This window comes from Sus scrofa, chromosome 9 (assembly GCF_000003025.6).
Source record: "Sus scrofa isolate TJ Tabasco breed Duroc chromosome 9, Sscrofa11.1, whole genome shotgun sequence".
NCBI lineage: Eukaryota > Metazoa > Chordata > Mammalia > Artiodactyla > Suidae > Sus > Sus scrofa.
This window is the reverse complement of record NC_010451.4, coordinates 5,474,557-5,497,289: the sequence shown is the minus strand read 5'-3', so window position 1 is coordinate 5,497,289 and position 22,733 is coordinate 5,474,557. Positions and strand designations below refer to the sequence as shown.

The following is a 22,733-nucleotide window of genomic DNA, read 5'->3' as shown; positions in this document are numbered from 1 at the left end:
AATGACTTGGGCAAAGGACTTAAAAGACATTTTTCCAAAGAAGACACACAAATGGCCAACGGGTAATGAAAAGATGCTCAGCATTAGTAATCATAAAGAAATTCAATGAGATATCACCTCATACCTGTAGGCATGGCTATTAAATCAGAAAGATGAGATAACAAGTGCTGACAAGGATTTGGAAAAAAGAAAATCCCTGTGTACTGCTTGTGAGAATGTAAATTAGTGGCCATGATGGAAAACAGTATGGGGGGGGGTCCCTCAAAAAAATCTGAGTTACCGTATGATCCAGAAGTGCCACTTTTGGGTATATTGCTAAAGAAGATGAAATCACTATCTCAGATATCTGCACCACCATGTTTAATGCAGCAATAATTACAATAGCCAAGACATGAAACAACCAAAATGTCCATTGATAAAGGAAGAAAGGAAGAAGGAAATGGGCTTTCATATGTGTTCATTGGTCCAACCGTCTACCCTCCCTACACAGTTATAATTACTACAGCTTTATAAGCCGTCATGATGTTTGATACAGCAAGTCTTCCCAAACTGGTCCAATTCTTCAAGGGCGTTGTGGCTATTTTCAGCAATTTACATTTTACTATAAATTTTTAATTAAGCTTACCAAGGTCTACAACATGACCTGTTAGGATATTAATGAGATTGAATTAATTCTGTAGAGAAACTGGGGGAGATAATTAAATTCAATGAAATTCTTAAAATTATTGAGTTTTCCAATAAAAGAACATAGTTTATTCTTCCATTTATTTAGATCTTCTTTAGTTTCTTTTAGGGATTCCTTCTGGAAGTTCCTTGATATTTTTTGTTAGATTTATTCTTAGATGTGTGTGATATTTCTACCTTATTATAAATGCTGTTTTAAGAAAACCATGTTTATTTTATAAAGAAATACAATGGATTTTTGTATATTGACCTTGTAGTTAACAACCTTTATGTACTTATTAATTCTAATTATTTATCAATTCTAATTATTTATTTATCTAATTATTTGTCTTTTTATACACATACAATCACTAATCCACACATTACGATTATATATTTTTTTCTCTCACAATGTGTTTCTTTTTCTTGCCTTATTACAAGTTACAAACATAAAGTATCATTTCTACAGCCAGGTCCTCTTTTCACAGGGGCTATTTGTGGTTTTGTGTGGAAATGCCCATTAGTGTTCCCTTGCACAGAACCATGGCGTTACTCATCTGCAAATGGAATTTGGATACCTTTGGAAACAAGACAACACCTTCTTACAGGAAAGATTTCCTTGTAGAAGCAGCCCCTAAAATGGAATCTAAAGATGGTTAGTACGTAGAGAAAGGGAACAAAGAGATCGACTAGTCCAGACAAAGCCAGAATCTGAGCAAGTCCTCGAAGTGGGTGTAAGGAAAAGACACATTCCCCTTTCATCTGAGGGACTGAAAGAATGCCAGTGTAGGAGCATACTGAGGGACAGTTGGCGTGAGATGGGGCTGGAGAATTATTATCAGCAAGCTCATATAACTCAGGACCTCCTAAGCCAGAAATCTGAGCACATTCCTGGCCAGAGTTCTCCATTATTGGCTGGACCTTTTAACATTGTGCTTACGCTGAATGATTTTTTTTGTTTGTCTCTTGTGAAAAATACTGAAACAAAAATATAGGGATGTACTATTATTTTAAAAGTTATACCTTGGTTCACCTTACTCAGTAAAATGCTACTCTTATTACTGTAACTAGTGAAAAAAAATGTTTGAAGATTCCCCATGAAAAATTTTCGTTCAAAAATTGTGCCAACTTGGTCCTTGATGTTGCTACCAAAAATTTAAGGGGACCTGCCCATTAAACAAGCCTCAGTTGAAGTAACTGAATTGTGAGTTATGAGTGAACTTCAAAAAGAGGTCCAATAATTTCTGCATGAAGAGTGAGTGAAAAAGGACTCTGCAAAGTTCGCTTTTTAAATATACACATACAGTGTCCATCCCCCTACGGAAATAGAATGATAAGATCGTCTTAGAAGTATGAAGAATAATCTCATAATGTTAAAGCCTTTAAGTGAAACAAAGGGGGAAAAAAAGAGAGTAACATGATTCAATAAAAATCATGGCTCAACTATGGAGAACAGTTTGGAGATACCTTAGAAATCTATACATAGAACTTCCATATGACCCTGCAATCCCACTCTTGGGCATCTATCCGGACAAAATTCTACTTAAAAGAGACACATGCACCCGCATGTTCATTGCAGCACTATTCACAATAGCCAGGACGTGGAAACAACCCAAATGTCCATCGACAGATGATTGGATTCGGAAGATGTGGTATATATACACAATGGAATACTACTCAGCCATAAAAAAGGATGACCTAATGCCATTTGCAGCAACATGGATGGAACTAGAGAATCTCATCCTGAGTGAAATGAGCCAGAAAGACAAAGACAAATACCATATGATATCACTTATAACTGGAATCTAATATCCAGCACAAATGAACATCTCCTCAGAAAAGAAAATCATGGACTTGGAGAAGAGACTTGTGGCTGCCTGATGGGAGGGGGAGGGAGTGGGAGGGTTCGGGAGCTTGGGCTTATCAGACACAATTTAGAATAGATAGATTTACAAGGAGATCCTGCTGAATAGCATTGAGAACTTTGTCTCGATACTCATGTTGCAACAGAAGAAAGAGTGGGGGAAAAACTGTAATTGCAATGTATACATGTAAGGATAATTTGATCCCCTTGCTGTACAGTGGGAAAATAAAAAAAAAAATCATGGCTCAGAAAAGATCTTCCTAAGGAAGGATGTTTAAACAGATATCTGAAGGCTACAAATTAATAAAAACATGGACTAGAATGAATTTTTTACCATGCGGGAAAACATATGAAATGCTGAAGGGTGAAAGAAAGTGTGGCACTTTGGAGCAGGGGGATAATTTCAGTGCATCTGACACTTGATGAAACTTGGCATGCAAAAAGAGAGGTAGAATGACTGAAGATGGGATGGAAGCTTACACGGAGATGGCAAAGAGAGCCTTTAAGAGCTGGGTTAGGGAGTATGAACCTCAGCCTTTCATTCTAAGGTCAATGGGAGGATGCTGCAAACTGATTTGTGTTTGGAAGACAACTGGTAGGAAAGATCTTCAATGAGGCCAACTGTGAACAAGTTATTCTGATGATCTAGGCAAGAGGTTATATTGGCTTGGATTGGAGCAAAGGCAAATGAGGTGGAGAAAAGTAGTCTAATTCATGAGATATCCAGCAGGTGATTTAAAGAGGACTTGGTGACTGACTTGATTGGCCAGAGGGAGGAAAGGGAGGGAGAGGGAAAAGACAGAGGTGATGGCTTCTAGGTTTCTGGCTTGGTAAAGAGAGTCACTTCTGTGACAGGGAGCAGAAAACACACATTGGGGGCATAAATGGAGTTCACAGATAACGAACTTAGTTGAATGCTTTGGGTTTGAGGTGTCTGAGGGATGCTTAAATGGTGATGCCCAATAGACATTACCTTGTCTGTAGTTAGGATATTGGTCTGTCATGTTTGGGTGATGCTGTGGGAGCAGGTAAGATTTCTTACAGTTACTATCTAGCAGTGGAACGACAGAGGGTCCACCTGGGTCACACCTTGAAGAATTGCACCAGGACTATAAGAAGTAAAGAGCAGGGAGCCGCTCCACTAACCCCATCCTGTTGACATTGATGTGTTCAATCTCTTTAAGCGCCAAGATACACATGTTTAAAATCTCTCTTAGAGCTATCAATTCTTCATGTATTGCCCACCTCAACCCTCTTCACAAACTTCTCAAAAGAGTGGTCTATATGTACTTTCTTCATTTCTTCTAAACCTACTCACTCCCCATTCTGCTGCATTTAAAATTCCATTCCCCCCCAACATACCTCAACACACTGGTTACCTTTTATTTGCAGGCCTTATCCTACTTGACCTCTCAGAAGTCTTCTGCACTGCTGTCCACTCTTCCCCTCCAATGTTATTTTATTCCTCTGGCTTTTGTAGCACTATCTCAAATGGATTTCCTCCTATTTCACTGAGGTTTCCAGTTGTTTTGAGCAATAATGAGAATTGCTAGTATCTCATTTTATTTTTCACATCAAATAGAAGCTAATGGATGGTCAGACCATTAGCAGGTAGTTGGGCCTAGATCTGGACATCAGCCTGTTTCCGGACAGAGTCCCACATTTAAACAATCACCCTACACTGTCGCATTTCTGGCATGGGGTGGGGGATGGATAGACAGGAGAGCTATGATCAGCAGCCTAAGGCATAAAGAGTTGGCTTATCAGGGAGAGGAGAGAGAGAGCCAAGGGGCAGCACCAAGTGCAGAGGCAGGAGCTCAGATTCAAGGTCAGTTAGGACCTTGGTCCAGCCTCCTCAGAGCCACTGCCCAAGCGGCCACAAAGCTGCAATTCGCCTACATTACCATAAGGGGGCAGCACCAAGAAGCGAGAGGCAGTGCCTGAGCGGGATCCCCTTGGACAGCGCTTCTGAATCCATTCCAGCAGCTCCTTTCTTCCAGCGCCGGTCAGTCCTCTTATCCACTGCATTCCCTCCCCCGTAGTCTCCTGAGGTGGCCTTGGAATAGTAACAGGATGCAGCCCCCTTGGGTAGAGGTCGGGTTCAGCTTTCCTTGGGCGCTAAGCAGAGGAGCGGTGCTCCCAGGGAGCCGGGAGTAAGTACTTTACTGTTCTTCATCCTTCACGCTCCCCAGGGCCCTCAGAGAGGCTATATAAGGGCAGCTGCCTGGGTCGGAGGCATTGTTGGTGAGTGTGCCAGCTGGGGGAGAAGGCGAGGGGAGGGGAGCCTTGCACAAGCCCTGGGAAGTTCGCAGAGACCCGGCAGGGAGGGCGCATTGCCTGGGAAAGCCGGCCCTTGACAGCCTGGTTGCTTGGAGATGTCTGCCAGCCTCATGCTCCCTGATTACAGCGTCTGGATCCCAGACCTTGCTCAGTGACCTACTCCAAGAGGAATCCCTCAAACCACTGTGAGGCTCGTTCCAAACGTTGTCTTGCCCTTGTGCCAGGAAGGACTCCCCGGTTCCAGCTTCCCACCCTTCACGGGGGGAAAAAAAAAACGCAAGGGGGATTAACTTACCCAGAGAAAAATGCTTGTGTGTGGTGATGGTAGTTGGTAATGCAGAAACAGCTTGGGAAGCTGGGCTGGAAAGGCCAGTGGGAGCCACACTGGGAAGAGCTTTGAATGCAGGCTGTGGAATTCCAACTTGATCTTGAAGGCAATGGGAAGTCACCAGTAACGTGGTAAGCAGGAGCCTGACATGCCCACTGTTGCTGTTTATATGGCAGTGACATGGAAGCTGGACTGGAATATCTGGGTTTGGAGGCAGGGAGGTGAGTTAGGAAGTTATTCTCATAATCAGAGCAGAGTGGATGGTCTAATGAGGTTGGGAGGGAGGGAGGATGTGTTAGATAAAAGGAGAGGGCGTCAAAGATTCCTCAGAAAAGGAAAGTCACAGTGGAAGTGAAGGAGCAGAGAAAACCAAGACAGGATGAGCTTCCAGACCTCAGTGACTTGGGTGACCCTGTGGTACCGTTCAGAGGGACCCTATTTGGAACAAGATGAGCATGAGGCCCATAGGCTCTCAGGCAGCAGGTTCTATGGGTTTGGCTCTTAGGACAGAGGCTTGGAACAGAGTGGTCAGTGTAGAGAAGGAAGCTGAGCCTGGAATGTTCTGTGCTCACCAGCAAGGGTAGAGGAAGAAGGCGGTGTGCCCACAACACCACACAGTGCTGGTGGCAACACAGACGGATGGTCTTTTCATGTCTCAGCAGCATCTGATTTCCATGTCACACCCAAGCTGACCACAGTCTGGGGCTGACTGTCAAGTGGACTGGGAGCCATCTCAGTGCAAGAATGGCCCGTGCTTTGTTGGGGGCTGGAAATGACACTCTTACTTCACTCCTGTCTCCCTGCCCTCCCTGCCTTCTAGAACACGAGAGCAACTTCCCCAAATTTCTCTGATTAATTTAAAAAAAAAATCACCTGGAGCCAAGGAATTTACTGGCTTGTTTGTTTGGTTGGTTGGTTGTTTTTAAACCAGATTTCTGGACCCCTTCCCCTGGAAATTCTGAGGCTATGGCCCTGGAGTGGGAGCTGAGGAGAGTGTGTTTTCAGTAACAGTTTCAGCTGATTCTTATCAAGGAAGTTTGCGACATGGCACAGGATGAAATGCAAACCTATCTCTTGAAATCTAGTGTCAGGCCCACCTTCACTTCCTATCTTAAAATCAGATGAGAGTGGGTCTTTTTTTTTTTTTTTTTTTGCTGCTCCCACGACATGTGGAAGTTCCTGAGACAGGGATGGAACCCACACCACAGCTGTGACCTGAGCCACAGCAGTGACAACACCAAGGAACTTGCTGAACAACCAGGGAACTCTGAGAGTGTGTCTTAAAGACAACCACAGACTGAGCGTCAGCCTCCGAACCCGGAGAGACCCTAACCCCAACAGGCACTAGAAAAGCTGGGGTCTGAAAGGTCTGTGGGAGCCTGGCAGTTCTGGTTGAGAACTGGTCAGGAGCCATGTCTGGTCAGCATCATCAGCTCTGGAAATGAAGAGCCATTGCACCTGTGTTCTGAGTGGGCTTCACACTGAGGGTAAAGGGACCCCTGGGGAGATATGTATGTGGAGAATTAGAGCAGAAAGAGGCTGGAGTCAGAATCACCAGAAGTACTTAGTCTTTTTCTTTGCTGCCATCACCATTTCAGTGCCCTTTCTTAAGTCCCTTCTCCTCTCTGAGCCATGACTGACTGATGTCTCTACCCTTTCATAGACCCTGGACTTGCGATGCAGAAGCCTCGTCTCTTGGTTCCTGCCATGGCCACTCCAAATGGAACTCTGGTCCACCCAGCATACTTCCTGCTGGTGGGCATCCCCGGCCTGGGACCTGATGTACACTTTTGGCTGGCTTTCCCACTGTGTTTTCTGTATGCCTTGGCCACCCTGGGCAACCTGTCCATTGTCCTCATCATCCGCGTGGAAAGGCGCCTACATGAGCCCATGTACCTCTTCCTGGCCATGCTTTCCACCAATGACCTAGTCCTCTCCTCTGTCACCATGCCCAAGATGGCCCGCCTCTTCCTGACGGGCTTCCAGGAGATCGAGTTCAATGTCTGTCTGGCCCAGATGTTCCTTATCCATGCCCTGTCGGCCATGGAGTCAGCGGTACTGCTGGCCATGGCGTTTGACCGCTTTGTGGCCATCTGCCACCCACTGCGGCATGCCTCTGTGCTCACAGGGCCTAGGGTCGCCAAGATCGGACTGGCTGCCCTGACCAGAGGGTTTGTATTCTTCTTCCCCCTGCCCTTCATCTTGAAACGGCTGTCGTATTGCCAAACACGTACTGTCACACACTCCTTCTGTCTGCACCAAGATATCATGAAGCTGTCCTGTACCGACACCACGGTCAGCGTGGTGTACGGGCTCTTCATCATCCTCTCGGTCATGGGCGTTGACTCCCTCTTCATTGGCTTCTCCTACATCCTCATCCTGAGAGCCGTGCTGGAGCTCTCCGCTCAGGGGGCGGCCTCAAGGCTTTCCACACCTGCATCTCCCATCTCTGTGCTGTGCTGGTCTTCTATGTGCCCCTCATCGGGCTCTCGGTGGTGCACAGGCTGGGGGGCCCCACCTCCCTGCTGCACGTGATTATGGCTAATATCTATCTACTACTCCCACCCGTGGTTAACCCTCTAGTCTACGGAGCCAAAACCAAGGAGATTCGCTCACGGGTCCTTCAGGTATTTTCAAAGGATGGCGGGTGAGCAGGTTAACCTCCCCGGGGTCCTCAGTCTTTATCAAAGACAGCAGGATTCAGTCCTGTTGAATGTCTTGGTGATTGGAACATCCAACCCACTGGGCAGTCTGCTCCCAGTTATCTAAATAGACCTTGGATATCTGTCTCCAGGAATGTGTCAGTAAGAACTTACGGCCTGGCTCGGGCAGGACATGCTGGAGAATGATCAACTTAGTCTCTCTGCTGTGGTGGCCTGCCTTTTTCTCTCTCCCAGCTAGAAAACACGTGTAATTTTGACATGAGAAGGCTGTAAAGGCCATACCTCACGATTCATTCCAGTTTTGATCTATGATTTTAATTATTTTGCTCCCATGTATCCATGTCAGTGAATCTGCGTTGGCTATAAAGATTCTTTCTTGGACCTCAAAGTGGTTACAAAGTCATTTTTAGAGGTTAATGAAGGCATTTGGATGATAATTGGAGGGAAGGCAAAGACAGTAGGGAGAGAGGAGACAGCTCATGTGAAGTGGTTACATTTCTATATGCACAGCGGTGTATTCTGTATGTATGTTGCATGCATGCAGAATCTGCCAACGTGCATCTCTGTGGATCTACTGGAAACTGTTTTCCATAAGGGTGATGTTTATCCTGGTTGTAACTCTGAGTATATAGGTATGTTTATGTGACTATATGTGATTGTGTGTGTGTGTATGTGTGTGTGTGTGCATAGAATATGTGCCAATTCTGTTTTGGTCTATATGGTAGCAGCATCCTGGCGTGTATATATTTCATGAGTAGTATCTCTGACTGTACATTTATTGAGTTTATGTGGCTTCTGTTAGTTGGTATGTGACACGCATCTATGTTAGAATGCTGCCTCTTTTTGCCTTCATATTTGGAATATGTAAATGTTGAATGTAATATGTAAGATATAGCAACGCATATGCAGTAAAATATGTAATATGTATAATGTAAAATATAACATAAAATGTTACATATTTGAAACAAGGTAGAATATATGACAGGCATGAGTGTGTGGAATGTGTACTGTTGGGATGGCTGTGCCTTTTGGCATGTATGCTGTTTATCTTTGGCCATGTCTGATATGTATAGTATTTGTGATAAGAAATCCTTTCATGTAGTGCATATGTCTTTAGTCCTTTGTAGGTGGAATATAACGTCTGAAGGATCAGTGTGTGCAGGTGTGTGTGTGTGTGTGTGTGTGTGTGCATTGTGATTATTGTGTTTTAGAGCCTATTGCCTTTGTGCAGTGGGTGTGGATTACATGGCAAAAGAGTGGGTGCAACTTGTGTGTCTCTGGGCACTGATTGATGAGTGTCTTTGTATATTCGGGGTGGGGGCAGGAAAGTGAAGACGTCTTGACTGTATCAGAAGTAATTTCCAGATTTGGGAGCGATGACTCACAGAGGCCCAGTTCTTGGCCTGGGTTCATCCAGGAATTATGGCTCAGTCTCTGAGGGGGACAGGAATGCACAGTCCTTCCTCTCCCTCTTCTCAGTAACCAGGTCACAGCTTCTTACTCCTGGCCGCTGGGCATTCAGGTGCTTCTGTGACTTCTTACCATCTTTTCTCCCACCCTTCCAGAGGTACTGACCTTCCCAAACTCCTGGCCTCGCGCGTCAGTAGCAGATCACAGCATCTTCCCTTCTCCCTTCCCTCTGTTGCTAATCTGCCAAACACTTGCAAGAGTCCTTGATTGCAGGGACTTTCTTTTAATCCCTTTGGGGACTCAGTGAACAAGGGTGGGGGTTGGGAATGGAGGAGACCCACATGAGACATTGCAAAGGCTCTGGCACCTGCCAGGGGCCTCTCCCTCTAGGTGCATTCACAACTCCCATCCTTTAGAACCTGTTACGTCAAAAACATTCGCCTTGGAGAATTATAGGTAGAAAACCACGTACATTCACTTGAGGCAGAGGAAAGAATACTGAACTAGGACTTGTAAGGTTGAAGTCCTAGAAATATCATAAAGTGGCATGCTGCATAACCTCTTTGGATCTCATTTCCTCTTCTGTATGATGAGAAACTACAAGAGCAGTGATGTCATAAAGCTTAAACACCATGCATGGCCTTTCCAAACTCAGAGTGGTGTAAAGTGCCATCAGGGATCACGCTTTGGGGAAACGCAGTCCACATCACGGCCCATTTGAGTGATGCTCCCAGACTCCGCAGCGCGTCCCCAGTTTGGCCCGGGTGGCTGTCCTGACATATTGTTATTAATTAAAACAACGCTTTATCTCTGAATACATTGTTGTCACAAAGCTTCAGAGAACTTTAGATTTGTTTTCCTGTGCTGGTGTCTGATCGACAAAGGATGTTCAGATTTATAAATGAAATTCAAGGAAAGCAAGACCTTGCCAAGAAATTCCTTCAGACATAGCTGATAACTATATCTGGAAAAGAGACACTGTAGGATTGAAATTAGAAACAATATAGCCTTGGATCACTAGCTTTCATATTTGGGCAAGTTAGCCTACTGCGCCTCAGTAATTTTCAAAACTGTAAGTGCTATGACAAGGAAATAGAATATAGCTCTTTTTGGTTGGTTTTGGGTATTAACGTAGGATAATAGGTGTGAAAACACATGGAAAATAGAAAGCAGTCCATGAAGGTTGATGGCAATGGCTTTAAATAATAAAACTCATGAAGTAAGATATGTTTATTCCATTACAGGCAATAATATTCAACATACAACAGATTTCACCTTTGATAATGACCTACGTGCCGAGGCCAGAAGCTAGTCCAGATCGGGTGTCACTGATTTTAGACTAACTCACAGGGATCTTGAGATATCCTTGAGTCCTTTAGAATCGCTTTACTTGGTAACTGTAACTGGGGTAACTAGCTGGCTAATTGTCAGACAAGACTAAGGGCTTCCCCTGGACTCCTGCAGGTTCTGTACTTCCTCCTATCATATGCCTTAAAGCTCTGCTTCCAACGAGAGCTGTAATCATTTTACGATAGCTGTCTGTTTATCTTTCATTCTAGAATGAAATGTTCATATACACAGTTGTCCTAGAGGACAAGGATCAGGTTTCTTTGTCTCCGGGGCCTGATGAATATTGTGCTCCATGGTTGTTTGGCTGGGGCCTCGCAGAGACCGGCGGCTGTGTGGGCTCCGGTTCATTTAAGATAAGCACATTCACTTCTCTGCCCCCTCCACTCTAGTCTTTTGTTTCTGTCTCTATAAATTATCGTCCTTGGTTTGACCTGTGCCATCTTATAAAGTCCACAAAGTACTTTCCCTACCCATTCATGATCAACTATGATCTAAAACAAACACTCGACTATAGATAATATTTGGTTAATCATTCCTCACTATGGAGGCAGGAGCCTTCTGTATTCTCTACCCAACGACCTGTGACTCTTGCTTTCCAGTCTGGCAGGTGGGCACAGTCCCTGTCCTCAGTCCTGTGTGCACCTTGGGTGGTGCTGCCTCTCATCCATCCAGGTGGCTCTTTCTCCAGCTCGAGGTGGCTTGTTCTGCATGTCCTGCTTGGTACTCGGCTGACGTCTTGCGGACTGCCCTTGCATGTCTCTGGAGCTCCCTCTGTGTGGATCGCTCAGCTGCAATCCTCTGCCGGCAAATTGCTGGCGCTTCCCCCCCTCTCGGCTTCACATCCGTCACTCAGAGTGATCTCCAGACTCAGCCTGGGTTCTCCTTCCCTGGGCGGCAGCACGGAAACTCTCTCAGGGCAGTAAGCGGGGGAAACCCCAGTTTTGCCTTATTTGTTCCCCGCACTTCAGGGCTCATTGTCCTTCATTGCCTGATATCTAGTATCTGGCAAATCATGGTTCTTCATGTATATTTTCTAGCTTAAAATTTTTTTTCAGGTGGCTGTTACTTCCTGTTATCCCATCTTGGCTAAAAGTAGAAGACCTTGGGAGCTTATTTATTTATTTATTCATCTAGCTTCACAGCCTCTAAGTCTGTGGGAGGCTGAGGCAGAGACGGCACATGGATGCTGGCAGTGAGGGGTCAGGCTGCAGGTGCACAGGTACTTGGAGGTCTTGTAATCACTGGCTTTGTGGTCTGAGTTGGAATGACCTGATTTGACATTGTCTAATTTTGCAGAGCTTCAATCCGCATGCCCTGCGTTGTGAATAGAATACTTGAGTTGTGAAATGCATCAAAAAAAAAAATTGTAAGGAGAAACCAACTAAAATGTGCTTGGCTTTATTCATAGATTTGGGAGCATATTTAAATATGTAAGATACTGAGTTTCACATTCAAACTGTCCTCTAACTCACCAAAATGCTTTCTAACTATTTTTGCCCTTAAGAGAGAAACCAGATGGCACTGGTCTATGTGGCTGGTGCTGGAGGTGGCGGGGGGTTGGGGAAACCACATCCTCCTTCCTCAGCAAGAGTCAGAAACTCAGGGTCAGGGAGTGGAAGGCAGGGACCTGGTCCCCAGGGATCCCTGTTATGAGTTAGCTAGAAACAGGCCCCAGAGCCTGGGGGACAAAGAAGATGCAGCCCTAGAGCTCTGGGGAAAGGCAGATGGTTCCACCGGGATCCAGGCTTAGCAAGGACCAGGCAGGCCCCACCCACGCGTGGAGAGAAGGCAGAGGCCGGAGAAAGCTCAGGAAGGGGTGAGCTGGTACCTAAACACGGGCTCCCCGGAAAGCATAGCCTGCTTGTCCTCCGAGTTTGACAAGCCTGGATGTAACCTGGAGAAAGCTCTTCCTGAAGGCCATGCCACGCACACAAGTTTCTTATAGCTTTTCCTCACGCGTTCACCCTAACCCCATGTGGGGAGCTGGCATCAGTAACCCAGCTGGCAAAGGCCCATCTGGGGGGGGACCCCAGGGACCTCTCTACCCACAGCCCCTCCTTCCCCATCCCCCCAGACACCCCTTCCCAGGACATGGAAACTAAGAAGGACACCAGACCTGCAGGTGGCTGCTGAGGGGTACCTGCTGATAGACTCTCTGGGCAGAAGCCCTCCCACCCCGCCCCCCCAGAAGGGAGAAGCCCAAGGAAGAGGAGGAGGGACAGAGAATAAATAACCCCGACTAGGAGGCGCGAAGGAGGGGGCGGAGACAGAGAGGGCTGCCCTTCAGAGCAGGCTGCCAGACCGAGGGCCTCTGCTGCCAGAAGAGGACTGCAGAAGAAGCCGTGCCCTCAGTGCAGCTGAGGTGAGTGCAGGAGACGGGGTGTGTGTTGGGGGCCTGGGCTTCCTGCAGCTGGGAGCTCTCATTAGACCTGCTGAGTGAATGAGAAACAAGCCAGGAAGAACCAGAGCCTGGGATGTGAAGGGGGCCCGACTCAGGGAGAGGCAGTTTCTGTTTGTGAGTGAAGGGAAGCACGGGTCGTGCTGGCTGCTTACCATGGAGTTTTCATGAGCTATTCCAGTGGTTGGTCTATGGGGATGCCCAGCTAGAGCCTGGCAGGAGGAGCCGGCCTGAATGAAGGGGATGGGGGCAGAGAAGAGATGGGGCCGGACTGGGCTAGAGCCGGACTGGGGTTCGGTGTGTGAAGGGGCCAGTCCCACCCAGTTGTGAGTGTGGTCGAACTCCGTTTGTCATCAGGGGCCAGGCGCTAGCTCTGTTTGGGGCGCGGGCTCCGAATGCGTCGGGCTCCTTCCACACTTGGCTCTGGAGTCAGGCTGCGGCCGCCTTGGGGACTTCACCATCTTCCCAGTCTGTGCCTAGGATCAGGGTGCACCCTCCAGCCCATTTAAAAAGCAGGTTTGTGTCCACGCGGTGCCTCCCCCTGCCTCGTACTCTTTAACCCACCCCCACCGTGTCCCCTCCTTCCACTGAAGCGCTTGCAGCTTTTCAAAGATGAAAGCCTCTTCTCTTGCTCTCTGGGTCTTTGCATTTGCCGGAATGAACTTTTGAAAACGAATAAGATCAGGTCTATTGCTTAAATTCCTGCAAGTCGCTCAGAATGAAATCAAAGCTGGCCATGTCTTGCCAGCCCCTCCGTGGTCCGGCCCCTGCCCTCCTCTCTGCTCTCACCTCCGACACTCTCCTGGGCCCCTGATGCTCAGGCCACACCGGCTTTTTCCTTCCACGAAACCCTGGCACAGAAGGCCTTTCTCCCCCTGCCCCTTGGCCTGGACCGCTCCTTCCCTAATTTCGGAACGGTTGGCGTTTTCTCATCACACGGCTCTCAGCTGGTAAGTACCCACCACAGAGAGGGTTTCCCCGACCCCTCTCTCAACCATGGGTGCCCTGTCCCTGTCCTTTTCTGTCTCATCTCTCTGTCTTATCTTCAGCACCCTTATCTTTATCTGAAACGTTCTTATGTGTCTACTTCCCTTTATGGCCCTCCTGGGGCTTGAGAGCCGTAAGAGCAGTCATCTTTCCTGTTTTAGCCACAGTTTTATCTCCCGTTTGGGACACACAGTAGGCATTCAATATGTTTTGTTGTCTGACTGACTGCTGCCGTCCCTGTGTTCCCAACCCTGTCTGGTGAACGGGGACTGGCTCTGCAAGTCTTGGCTCAGACGCCACCTCCTCAGGGAAGCCCTCCCAGCCTGATGCGCTTGAGGAGCTATTGTTTGCTTTGTTCCCGAGCCTCTTGTATTCACCCTTGCCCTAGCGTTTATCACAACATGTGATGATAGCTGCATATCTGTCTCAATTTCTCCAGCCACTGGAGAGCTGAACCGTTTTGCTGATTCTGTGTTTCAGTATCTCCGGCACCTAGCAGAGTCTGGCATACAGTAGGCAATCAATAATTGTTGAAAAAAAAATCAGTGTGTCAGTCAAAGTCCCAGATCGGGCTTTCCACGGCATGTAGGAAACAGAGTAGCTCTGAAGGGCCCTGATAACTCGGCCAGGCTTTGTAGGTGTGTGGGAATCTAATGGCCTCTGGTCCCCCCGGGAGGGGGAAGCCTGGGCCCTGGAGCTCTACCTGGGCAGATTTCAGAGGGCCGGTGAGTGAGTACAGCGGGGCTGGCAGCTTCACTCTTTGTTTTGTGGGCGAGACATGGCACGCTCTCGTCTTTCCCATCTCATTGTGGCCATTCTAAAAAGAATGTCCAAGGCCCTCCCAAGGATCACGGGCTTTCTCAAATCCAAGCAAGGTCTGAGGGAGAGAAGATGCAGAGGACCTGGGGCGGATGTGTGTCTGGGGCGCCACCCTTCCTTATGTTAAGTAAAGGGCTCCGTCTTGGTGAAGTCAGTGCTGGGCCCCGACAGACCTTGCCAGCCACAGCGTTACCCCTGAGGCCTGCCCTCCTCTGGGCCTGGGAGTAAGAGCCAGAGGCTCCCAGGTATTCCTGGGCTTCCCTCCAAGGACATTTTCTTCCAGATGTCCCCACAGAGGCTGGCAGGGCCACCAGAGGCCCCCACCCCACTGCTCTAGGCACGGAACGTTCTGTGTTTTCAGCCCATACAATGACAGTGACCACAAAGCCTCTGTCCCAGTTCCTCCTAGTTCCTCCTCACCCCCGAACATAGTGGGGAGAGCTGGTCAGGTGTCCTGAGTCCTAGAGAGGCCCTCTGGACTCATGGGTCTTCAAAGTTTGGGTTCCATGGGGATTAACATTGAAATAGTCCTTATATAGCATTGGGTCATTCTAAAAGAGGCTGGGACAGGAGTCGGCAGCAGCTTGGCCTGTTGGAAAGTGCATGGATTTGGTGCAGAGAGACCTAGCTTACCCTCAGCATCCTTATCCGTCAAATGAGGTTAATAACACCTGCCTCACAGCTTGATGAGCAGCTTGTGTCGCATAACAAAGAAATGCTCAGTAGAGATAAAGCTTTTTACAGAGGCGTCGGGGCTAAAAAGGGGAGGGTGCCCACCCCGGTCCAGAAGGGAAAGACGCTGCCCTCTTGGTTTCCTTTCCAAGGCTCTAGCTGGCCCAGGTGTCCTACTTACCAAGGCCTTCTTCTCCCCTGTCTCTTGGCAGATTTTGTTAGCTTTCGCAAGTTGCAGCACCGTTAAAGGCAGTTACAGGGGAAAATGTACAGGCATTGGAGTTGAACAGTCAAGGTCAAGTTTCTGCTTTACTAGCTACATGCTAAACCCTGGAAACGTTATTTTCCTCCTTGGGGCCTCAGCGTTCTCAACTACAATGTCGAAAAGATATGTAGAAAGCCGCATAGCACTGGGAACTATATCTAGTCACTTGTGATGGAACAGGACGGAGGATAATGTGAGAAAAAGAATGTATATATGTAATCACTTAGCTATACGGTAGAAAATTGACAGAACACTGTAAACCAAGCATAATGGAAAAAATAAAAATCTTTAAAAAAAGACATGTAGAAATCCTATTATGCAGAATTGTTCTTGGGCTGGACAATATTTATAGGTGTCTGGGATTTTGTAGGCATTCCCTGATTGCTGCTATAATCGCAACAACAATAGAATCAATGTTGGGAATGACTTTGCTGTCTTCCGGGGTCTGTGTCTGTAACAGCTTTGCCTGGGTCTCTGAGGAGGAAGGTTCAGAGAGGCTGAGGAGGAGTGTGAAGATGGGTGGGCAGGGGGCTGGGCTGGCCCTGGGGGAGGGTCCTGGAGGCCGGGGGAAGGGGCCAGGAGAAGTGAAGGCCTCAGAGTGATTCCTCCTCTGTGTCGCTGGAGGCCCCTGCTCCCCCTCCTCAGGAAGGGCCAGCGATGTCCATTATGCTCCTGGGACTTGCGAAAATAGACTTTTTCAGAGAAAATCTCCAGCACAGGGCCATTCCCTGGGAGTTAAGCAGTGTAAGCTTTCTAAAAATAAAAAAGAAAAAGACCTCTTTCTTTGTTTATTTTTCCTTGATTATGTTTTGTTTTCAAAAGAGTGCTTTAGCTCCAATTTCCTTCAGAGCTACAAATGTTCTCTCTTTGCACACGTGGTTCTGACTACTACCAGCGGCCCAGGCTGGCCGTCAGTGCAGGACGTGGGGCACTCGGGGCCGGACCGTCTGCAGGGTGATGCTTGGGTCCTCGGGCTGGCTCTCCTCTCCATCCTCTCCTTTCGCTCCTGCTGCCGCCTCCTGAGATCCAGCCTGACCTTGCCTCCAGTGACAGCCGTCGAGACAGCTCCCTTCCAGGCCAGCCGAATCCTCCTCTCTGATCTCTGGCATCTTCCATCTCAGTGCTTAGACTTTGCCCCTGTGAGAGGCTGACAGTCAGTCAGTGCATGCATGTGTGTGTGTGTGTGTGTGTGTGTGTGTGTGTGTGTGTGTGATTGAAGCAAAGTGGCAATGGCGGGGGGAATAAAAAGTTTTTGGGAACTTCAGACATTTTCATGACTTGGTGTCCCATTTTTATGGAAATGCGAAAACCAGTGCTTTGTACACGGTGATGCTATTTCTATGCTGTCTTTGCCGTTCCCTTTCCCATTAGTTTCGTGGCGGCACGATGAGGTGATTTTTGTCCTCTGCATTCACTTACAGCCGAGACTTGCGTTCCGAGTCCCGTGACTGTGCTCACACATCACTTTACCCTCAGGGGTAGGAGCGCTGAGGGTGCCAACCCACAATCCTTTCCCAATGTGCTTCCTAAGGCGGGAGGTTTTTATCCCGGGAATTTCCTGCCTTTACAGTGTCTGTCCATGGGAACTTTCCGGGTGGTCGTGACCGTCGGGCTTTCTGGACCACGAGAGCCTGCACCCTATGGTTTCCAGACCAGGGACCCTAGGTCCGCCCTGCCTGGTCACAAACCGCTGTGTGTCCACTTTGCCCTTACTTAGAGCCGGGGCTTCGCACCTGCCCGCGTGTCCATGTGCCCGTTCTCATGCCCTCGGCTCCCTGGCCGAGAAAGCTCTTTCCTGTTTGACTCCAGAGATTCTTCTTCTGAATGTATGGACCACCCCGCCCTGACCTCCTGATCCCAAACCATCTTTCTTTCTTCTCCAAAATCTCTGTAGTTCTGACACCTGGCAGCCCTTCCCACCCTCAGCTGTGCTGCCCTCATTAGCCCTTTATTGAGGAATTCTTCTTTTGATGAAACTCACTTTTATCTCCAACAAACATCAACTAAACACGAATGAATACACAGGGTAAGGTCCCTGCCATTCAGAAGTTAATACTTTGGTGAGAAACAAATATAGCAATTATTTCCGTTCATGATGGTAAAGGCACAGAAAGAGGGGACAACAAAGTTTTTCAGGAGCACAGAGCGGGAAACATGTCACCGCGGAGAAAGAGGAAAAGGGGCTTGGGGAAGTGCCTGGAGAGGGACAGTGAGCCGGGATGTGAAAGATGAGTAAGATGCTGCCTCGAGTGCAGTTGAGGAGGGAGAGCCGTCTGGGATGGTGCTGACAAATGGAAGGACGTGCGCAGACAGACAGACACGGAGGCACAAGAGCAATGCCACGTCTTTGAAATGGCATGTCTTCCAGTGTGCGTGGAGCCTAGGGCACGCAGTGGGGGTGGCGAGAGAGAGACAGGAAGACAGACCTTTGCTCTACCCTCGTAGTTTAGTCTTTATTCCAGGGTTAATTTTGGGGATTTTAAAGTGTGTGTATGTGTGACTGGGTCACCTTGCTGTACCGTAGAAAATTGACAGAATTACTGCACAGCAGCTATAACGGAAAAAAAAAATCATTTTAAAAAGGCATTTTTTAAACAATAAATGGCGACTTGATTTCATTTGGGTAGAAGATTATGGGGACTCTGCTGCTGCTGCTGAAGTTTATACTAGGGGCCTGGCCATCAGAATCAGGGTATTTAGTTTATGTGACTGTTGAGGCCACCATGGGAGACCCGAAAACACCACAGGAAAACAGTTAACAGCAGACACATTCTTGCTCTTTGTACAATTCGTGCGTGCCAGGTGTTGTGTTTAAACCCTTTTGCTCGTCATCTCATTTAATCCTCACATTGGCTTCTATCGAGCAGGACTGTCAACCTCGTTTTTTGTCTTTTTGCTGTTTCTTGGGCCGCTCCTGCGGCGTATGGAGGTTCCCAGGCCAGGGGTCGAATCGGAGCTAGAGCCACTGGCCTACGCCAGAGCCACAGCAACGCGGGATCCGAGCCGCGTCTGTGACCTACACCACAGCTCACGGCAACGCCGGATCTTTAACCCACTGAGCAAGGGCAGGGACCGAACCCGCAACCTCACGGTTCCTAGTCGGATTCGTTAACCACTGCGCCACGACGGGAACTCCTCAACCTCGTTTTTAAGATAAGGAAACCAAGGCTTAGAAAGCTCACACGATTTACCCAAGATCACCCAGCAAACAAAAGTGCTGGCTGGGATATGAACCCAGGATAACTTTCAAAGCTCATACTCTTAACAGCTACACAATCTGCCTCTGGAAGACCGACTTTCCAACACAGAGAGTGTGATATGCTTGAGAAATAACTAGGTGGATTCCTAGTGACTTTATTTTTTCCTCCTTCCTTCCTTCCTTTCTCTCTCTCTCTTTCCTTCTTTTAGGGCCGCACCTGCACCATGTGGAAGTTCCCAGGCTTGGGGTCAAATCGGAGCTACAGCTCCCAGCCTACACCACAGCCACAGCCACACCAGCTCCGAGCTGCATCTGCAACCTACACCACAACCACAGCTCACGGCAACACTGGATCCTTAACCCACCAAGCAAAGCTAGGGAGCAAACCCGCAACCTCATGGTTCTTAGATTCGTTTCCGCTGTGCCACAACGGGAACTCCTCTTAGTGACTTTAGAATTATGACCAAGAGAAGCACTAGAACAATCAGGTCTTTCTCTCTGGTCTTCTGTGTCAGTCCCACTCTCTGAAGCCTGGTTGGTCCCCCAGAAACAGAGCTTGAGATAGGAATTCTTGTTTAAAGGATACACGAAGGGGCAGCTGTCATGAGAAGAGGAGCGAGGGGAGCGGCAGAGAGCGGGGAAAGAAAGCCGGAGACCAGCTTCAGCTGTGGGTCCCCAGGAAGCCCTGGAGCGCACAGTGCATCACGGCTTTGGTCCCGGCTGGAGGCAAGGAGCCTGGCCTTTTGTACCTTTGCGTCAGGTACTCACTGACCTCTAGATGGTCCCTGGTGGGGACAGCAGAACTTCCTGGGTGAGGTGCCTCTCATTTGATCTGGGGAAAGGGAGAACCGAGAGTCTTTAGCCCTTAACGCCCACGGCTGATGGGGTTCAGTAGCTTTGGCTCGGTGAACGGGGTCTAAGTGGGACACCAACGGCATCCGCTGCAGCCACTGTTCCTTTTGTGGTGTAAACTGAGCAGCCTGGACACGTGGAGGGCTTTGCACAGACCTTTGGGCAAAAGTGAAACAGAGAGTTCAGGATGAGGTTAGCGTGTCAGGTATTTTTATTGAATTAGACTTTAGCATAATAGAAGAGGTGTTATTAAATTTTAGTTTACATTTGAAGTAGTTACGAGAGTTGTCAGGTTAATGTTAAAGTTCGTGTTAAAGCTAGAACTGGAGAGATTAGGATTAGTGATAAGGTTTCAGTGTTAATCTATGTTCGTCTTAGTATGGCTACATCAGACTGGAATTAGTTTTAAAGACAGTCCAACGGTAGAATTTCAGTTGGTATTAAGCTTAGGGGAACAGGGGGTTAGGATAGAACAGAAGTGATGGGAGTTTTTATCATTAAGTTTGACGTGCATTTAGGCAATAACCTGTCCTTGGTGACCTAAATGATTTAAAATATACTTAGAATTTTTGTCTTAGCGTTTCATTTGTTTTCAGGATTAACTTTATTTTTTTAACTTATTTTTTATTGTTATTTCCCCAACACACTTTTTTTTTTTTTTTTTTGGCTCACTGTAGAGCATGGGGACCCAGTTACACTTTAAAGGTGGGGTTGGTAAATAGGACTGGGAGAATGTTCACTTGGGCCTTGAGTTATGAAGGGTGGCGAGGTTGCGTTTAGGATAGAATCAGAGTTTAAGTAGGCAATGATGTTAGATTTGGGCAGAGACTAGGACATCAGGGGGGAGGGACAGAAGAACAATGTGGGAACTCCGGAGGACCTGACAACGGCTTATCTTTGTGTTCCAGCCTCTACCTGCCCGGCTCTGGCCGCAGCTCAGCTTCGTCACTATGGTGGGCCCCAACGGCAACGAATCCAGCGCCACCTATTTCATCCTAATAGGCCTCCCCGGCTTGGAAGAAGCTCAGTTCTGGCTGGCCTTCCCACTGTGCTCCCTCTACCTTATTGCTGTGCTCGGTAACCTGACCATCATCTACATTGTGCGGACAGAGCACAGCCTCCACGAACCCATGTATATCTTTCTTTGCATGCTTTCCGGCCTCGACGTCCTCATCTCCACCTCATCCATGCCCAAAATGATGGCCATCTTCTGGTTCAACTCCACCACCATTCAGTTCGATGCTTGCCTGCTACAGATGTTTGCCATCCACTCCTTGTCTGGCATGGAGTCCACGGTGCTGCTGGCCATGGCCTTTGACCGCTACGTGGCCATCTGCCACCCGCTACGCCATGCCACCGTGCTAACATTGCCCCGTGTTACCAAGATTGGCATGGCTGCCGTGGTGCGGGGTGTTGCCCTTATGGCACCTCTGCCTGTTTTCATCAAACGGCTGCCTTTCTGCAGCTCCAACGTCCTTTCCCATTCCTACTGCCTCCACCAAGATGTCATGAAGCTGGCCTGTGCTGACATCCGCGTCAACATCATCTATGGCCTCATCGTCATCATCTCTGCCATTGGCATGGACTCGCTTCTCATCTCTTTGTCGTACCTGCTTATCCTCAAGACTGTGTTGGGCTTGACACGTGAAGCCCAGGCAAAGGCATTTGGCACGTGTGTCTCCCATGTGTGCGCAGTTTTCATATTCTACGTGCCTTTCATTGGACTGTCTATGGTGCATCGCTTTGACAAGCGGCATGACTCCCTCCTGCCGTCATCATGGCCAACACCTACCTGCTTGTTCCTCCTGTGCTCAACCCCATTGTCTACGGAGTGAAGACAAAGGAGATCCGGCAACGCATCCTTCGTCTTTTCCACCTGACTACCCACACCTCCCATCCCTAGGGGTCGGGATCAAACTTCTTTTTCATGCAAAGTACTTCAACGCAGATGTTCATATCAATATTTTGGAGGACAGTATTAGGAAAAAAAATCATTACTAAAAACACAACCGATCCTTCCAAGATGAAAGTGATCAGAGAATCTCCACGTGGGCAGAGGCAGTGGAACTGTATGCTCCTAATGCTATTTGTCAACGTGATTTTTCCTTTTAGTTCTTTGAGGTAGTTGCGGTTGGAGGGTGATTACTTCCCACTTAACTATTCAGTCCAGTTCTCATTTCCATATCATTAAGGGGATTGCTTGCACTGATGGTCCACAGTGTTCTGAGATACATCTAAAACACTTACCAAAGGCTTAAGCATGGCAAAACTAAAATGAATACAAGAACGTACAACAAATTTAAGCCAGGTAGGTAAGCTGGCTCAGAATTATGATTTCCTCTTCAGAATCCCCAACCGTTTCGGATCATAGGAAAGAGATGTAGCTGGATCTCCTTCTTCAAAAGGACCTCCACAGAGAAAAAAGTATTTCTTTTTTCCTTCCGAGTGCCAGTCCTTAAGAAGAGGATTGCAAGTAAAGCCATGAAAAGGTTATAGTCACCTAAGTTAATGAAGATGATGCACTGTATTCTGAAAGTTTTAACAGACCGTGGGCACTTTCCCTTCTTTAACTTTCTTATCAACATTGTGATTTAGGCAGGGATATGGTTCGTACCCTACTATACCAATGGGTGTATCCATTACAGGGATGGGGGACTGATCTATAGGCTCAAAACATTACGTCTTTTGGCACCCACGCCCACGTTGGTAGGAGGGACTGCGAGGCTAGTGGGGTAATGAGTTAGACATTCCAGAGTTTTGAATTTTATGGGAGGGGGCTATTTAAGTTCCTTTCTTGCTCATCCAGTATTGTATTTAGGAATTTCCTGTTCAGTTCTTCCGGATGTCTTTATTTCTTTTTTTTTTTTTTCTTTTTAGGACCATGCCCGCAGCATGTGGAGGTTCTCAGGCTAGCAGTCCAGTTGGAGCTACAGCTGCCAACCTACACCACAGCCACAGCCACATCAGATCCAAGCCGTGTCTG

The 22,733-nt window shown here is 47.7% G+C and overlaps 2 protein-coding genes across 2 annotated transcripts; both read left to right on the top strand.

The window, feature by feature from the left end:
- LOC100737531 (olfactory receptor 51E1) lies at nucleotides 4,518–22,704 on the top strand. The gene is given in 3 exon segments (XM_005656617.3): nucleotides 4,518–4,680; nucleotides 20,659–21,517; nucleotides 21,520–22,704. Coding segments are annotated over 2 exon segments (951 nt in total). The 5' UTR covers nucleotides 4,518–4,680; nucleotides 20,659–20,700; the 3' UTR covers nucleotides 21,654–22,704.
- Nucleotides 6,313–12,919, top strand: LOC100737577 (olfactory receptor 51D1). The gene is given in 2 exon segments (XM_021062412.1): nucleotides 6,313–7,553; nucleotides 7,556–12,919. Coding segments are annotated over 2 exon segments (972 nt in total). The 5' UTR covers nucleotides 6,313–6,812; the 3' UTR covers nucleotides 7,787–12,919.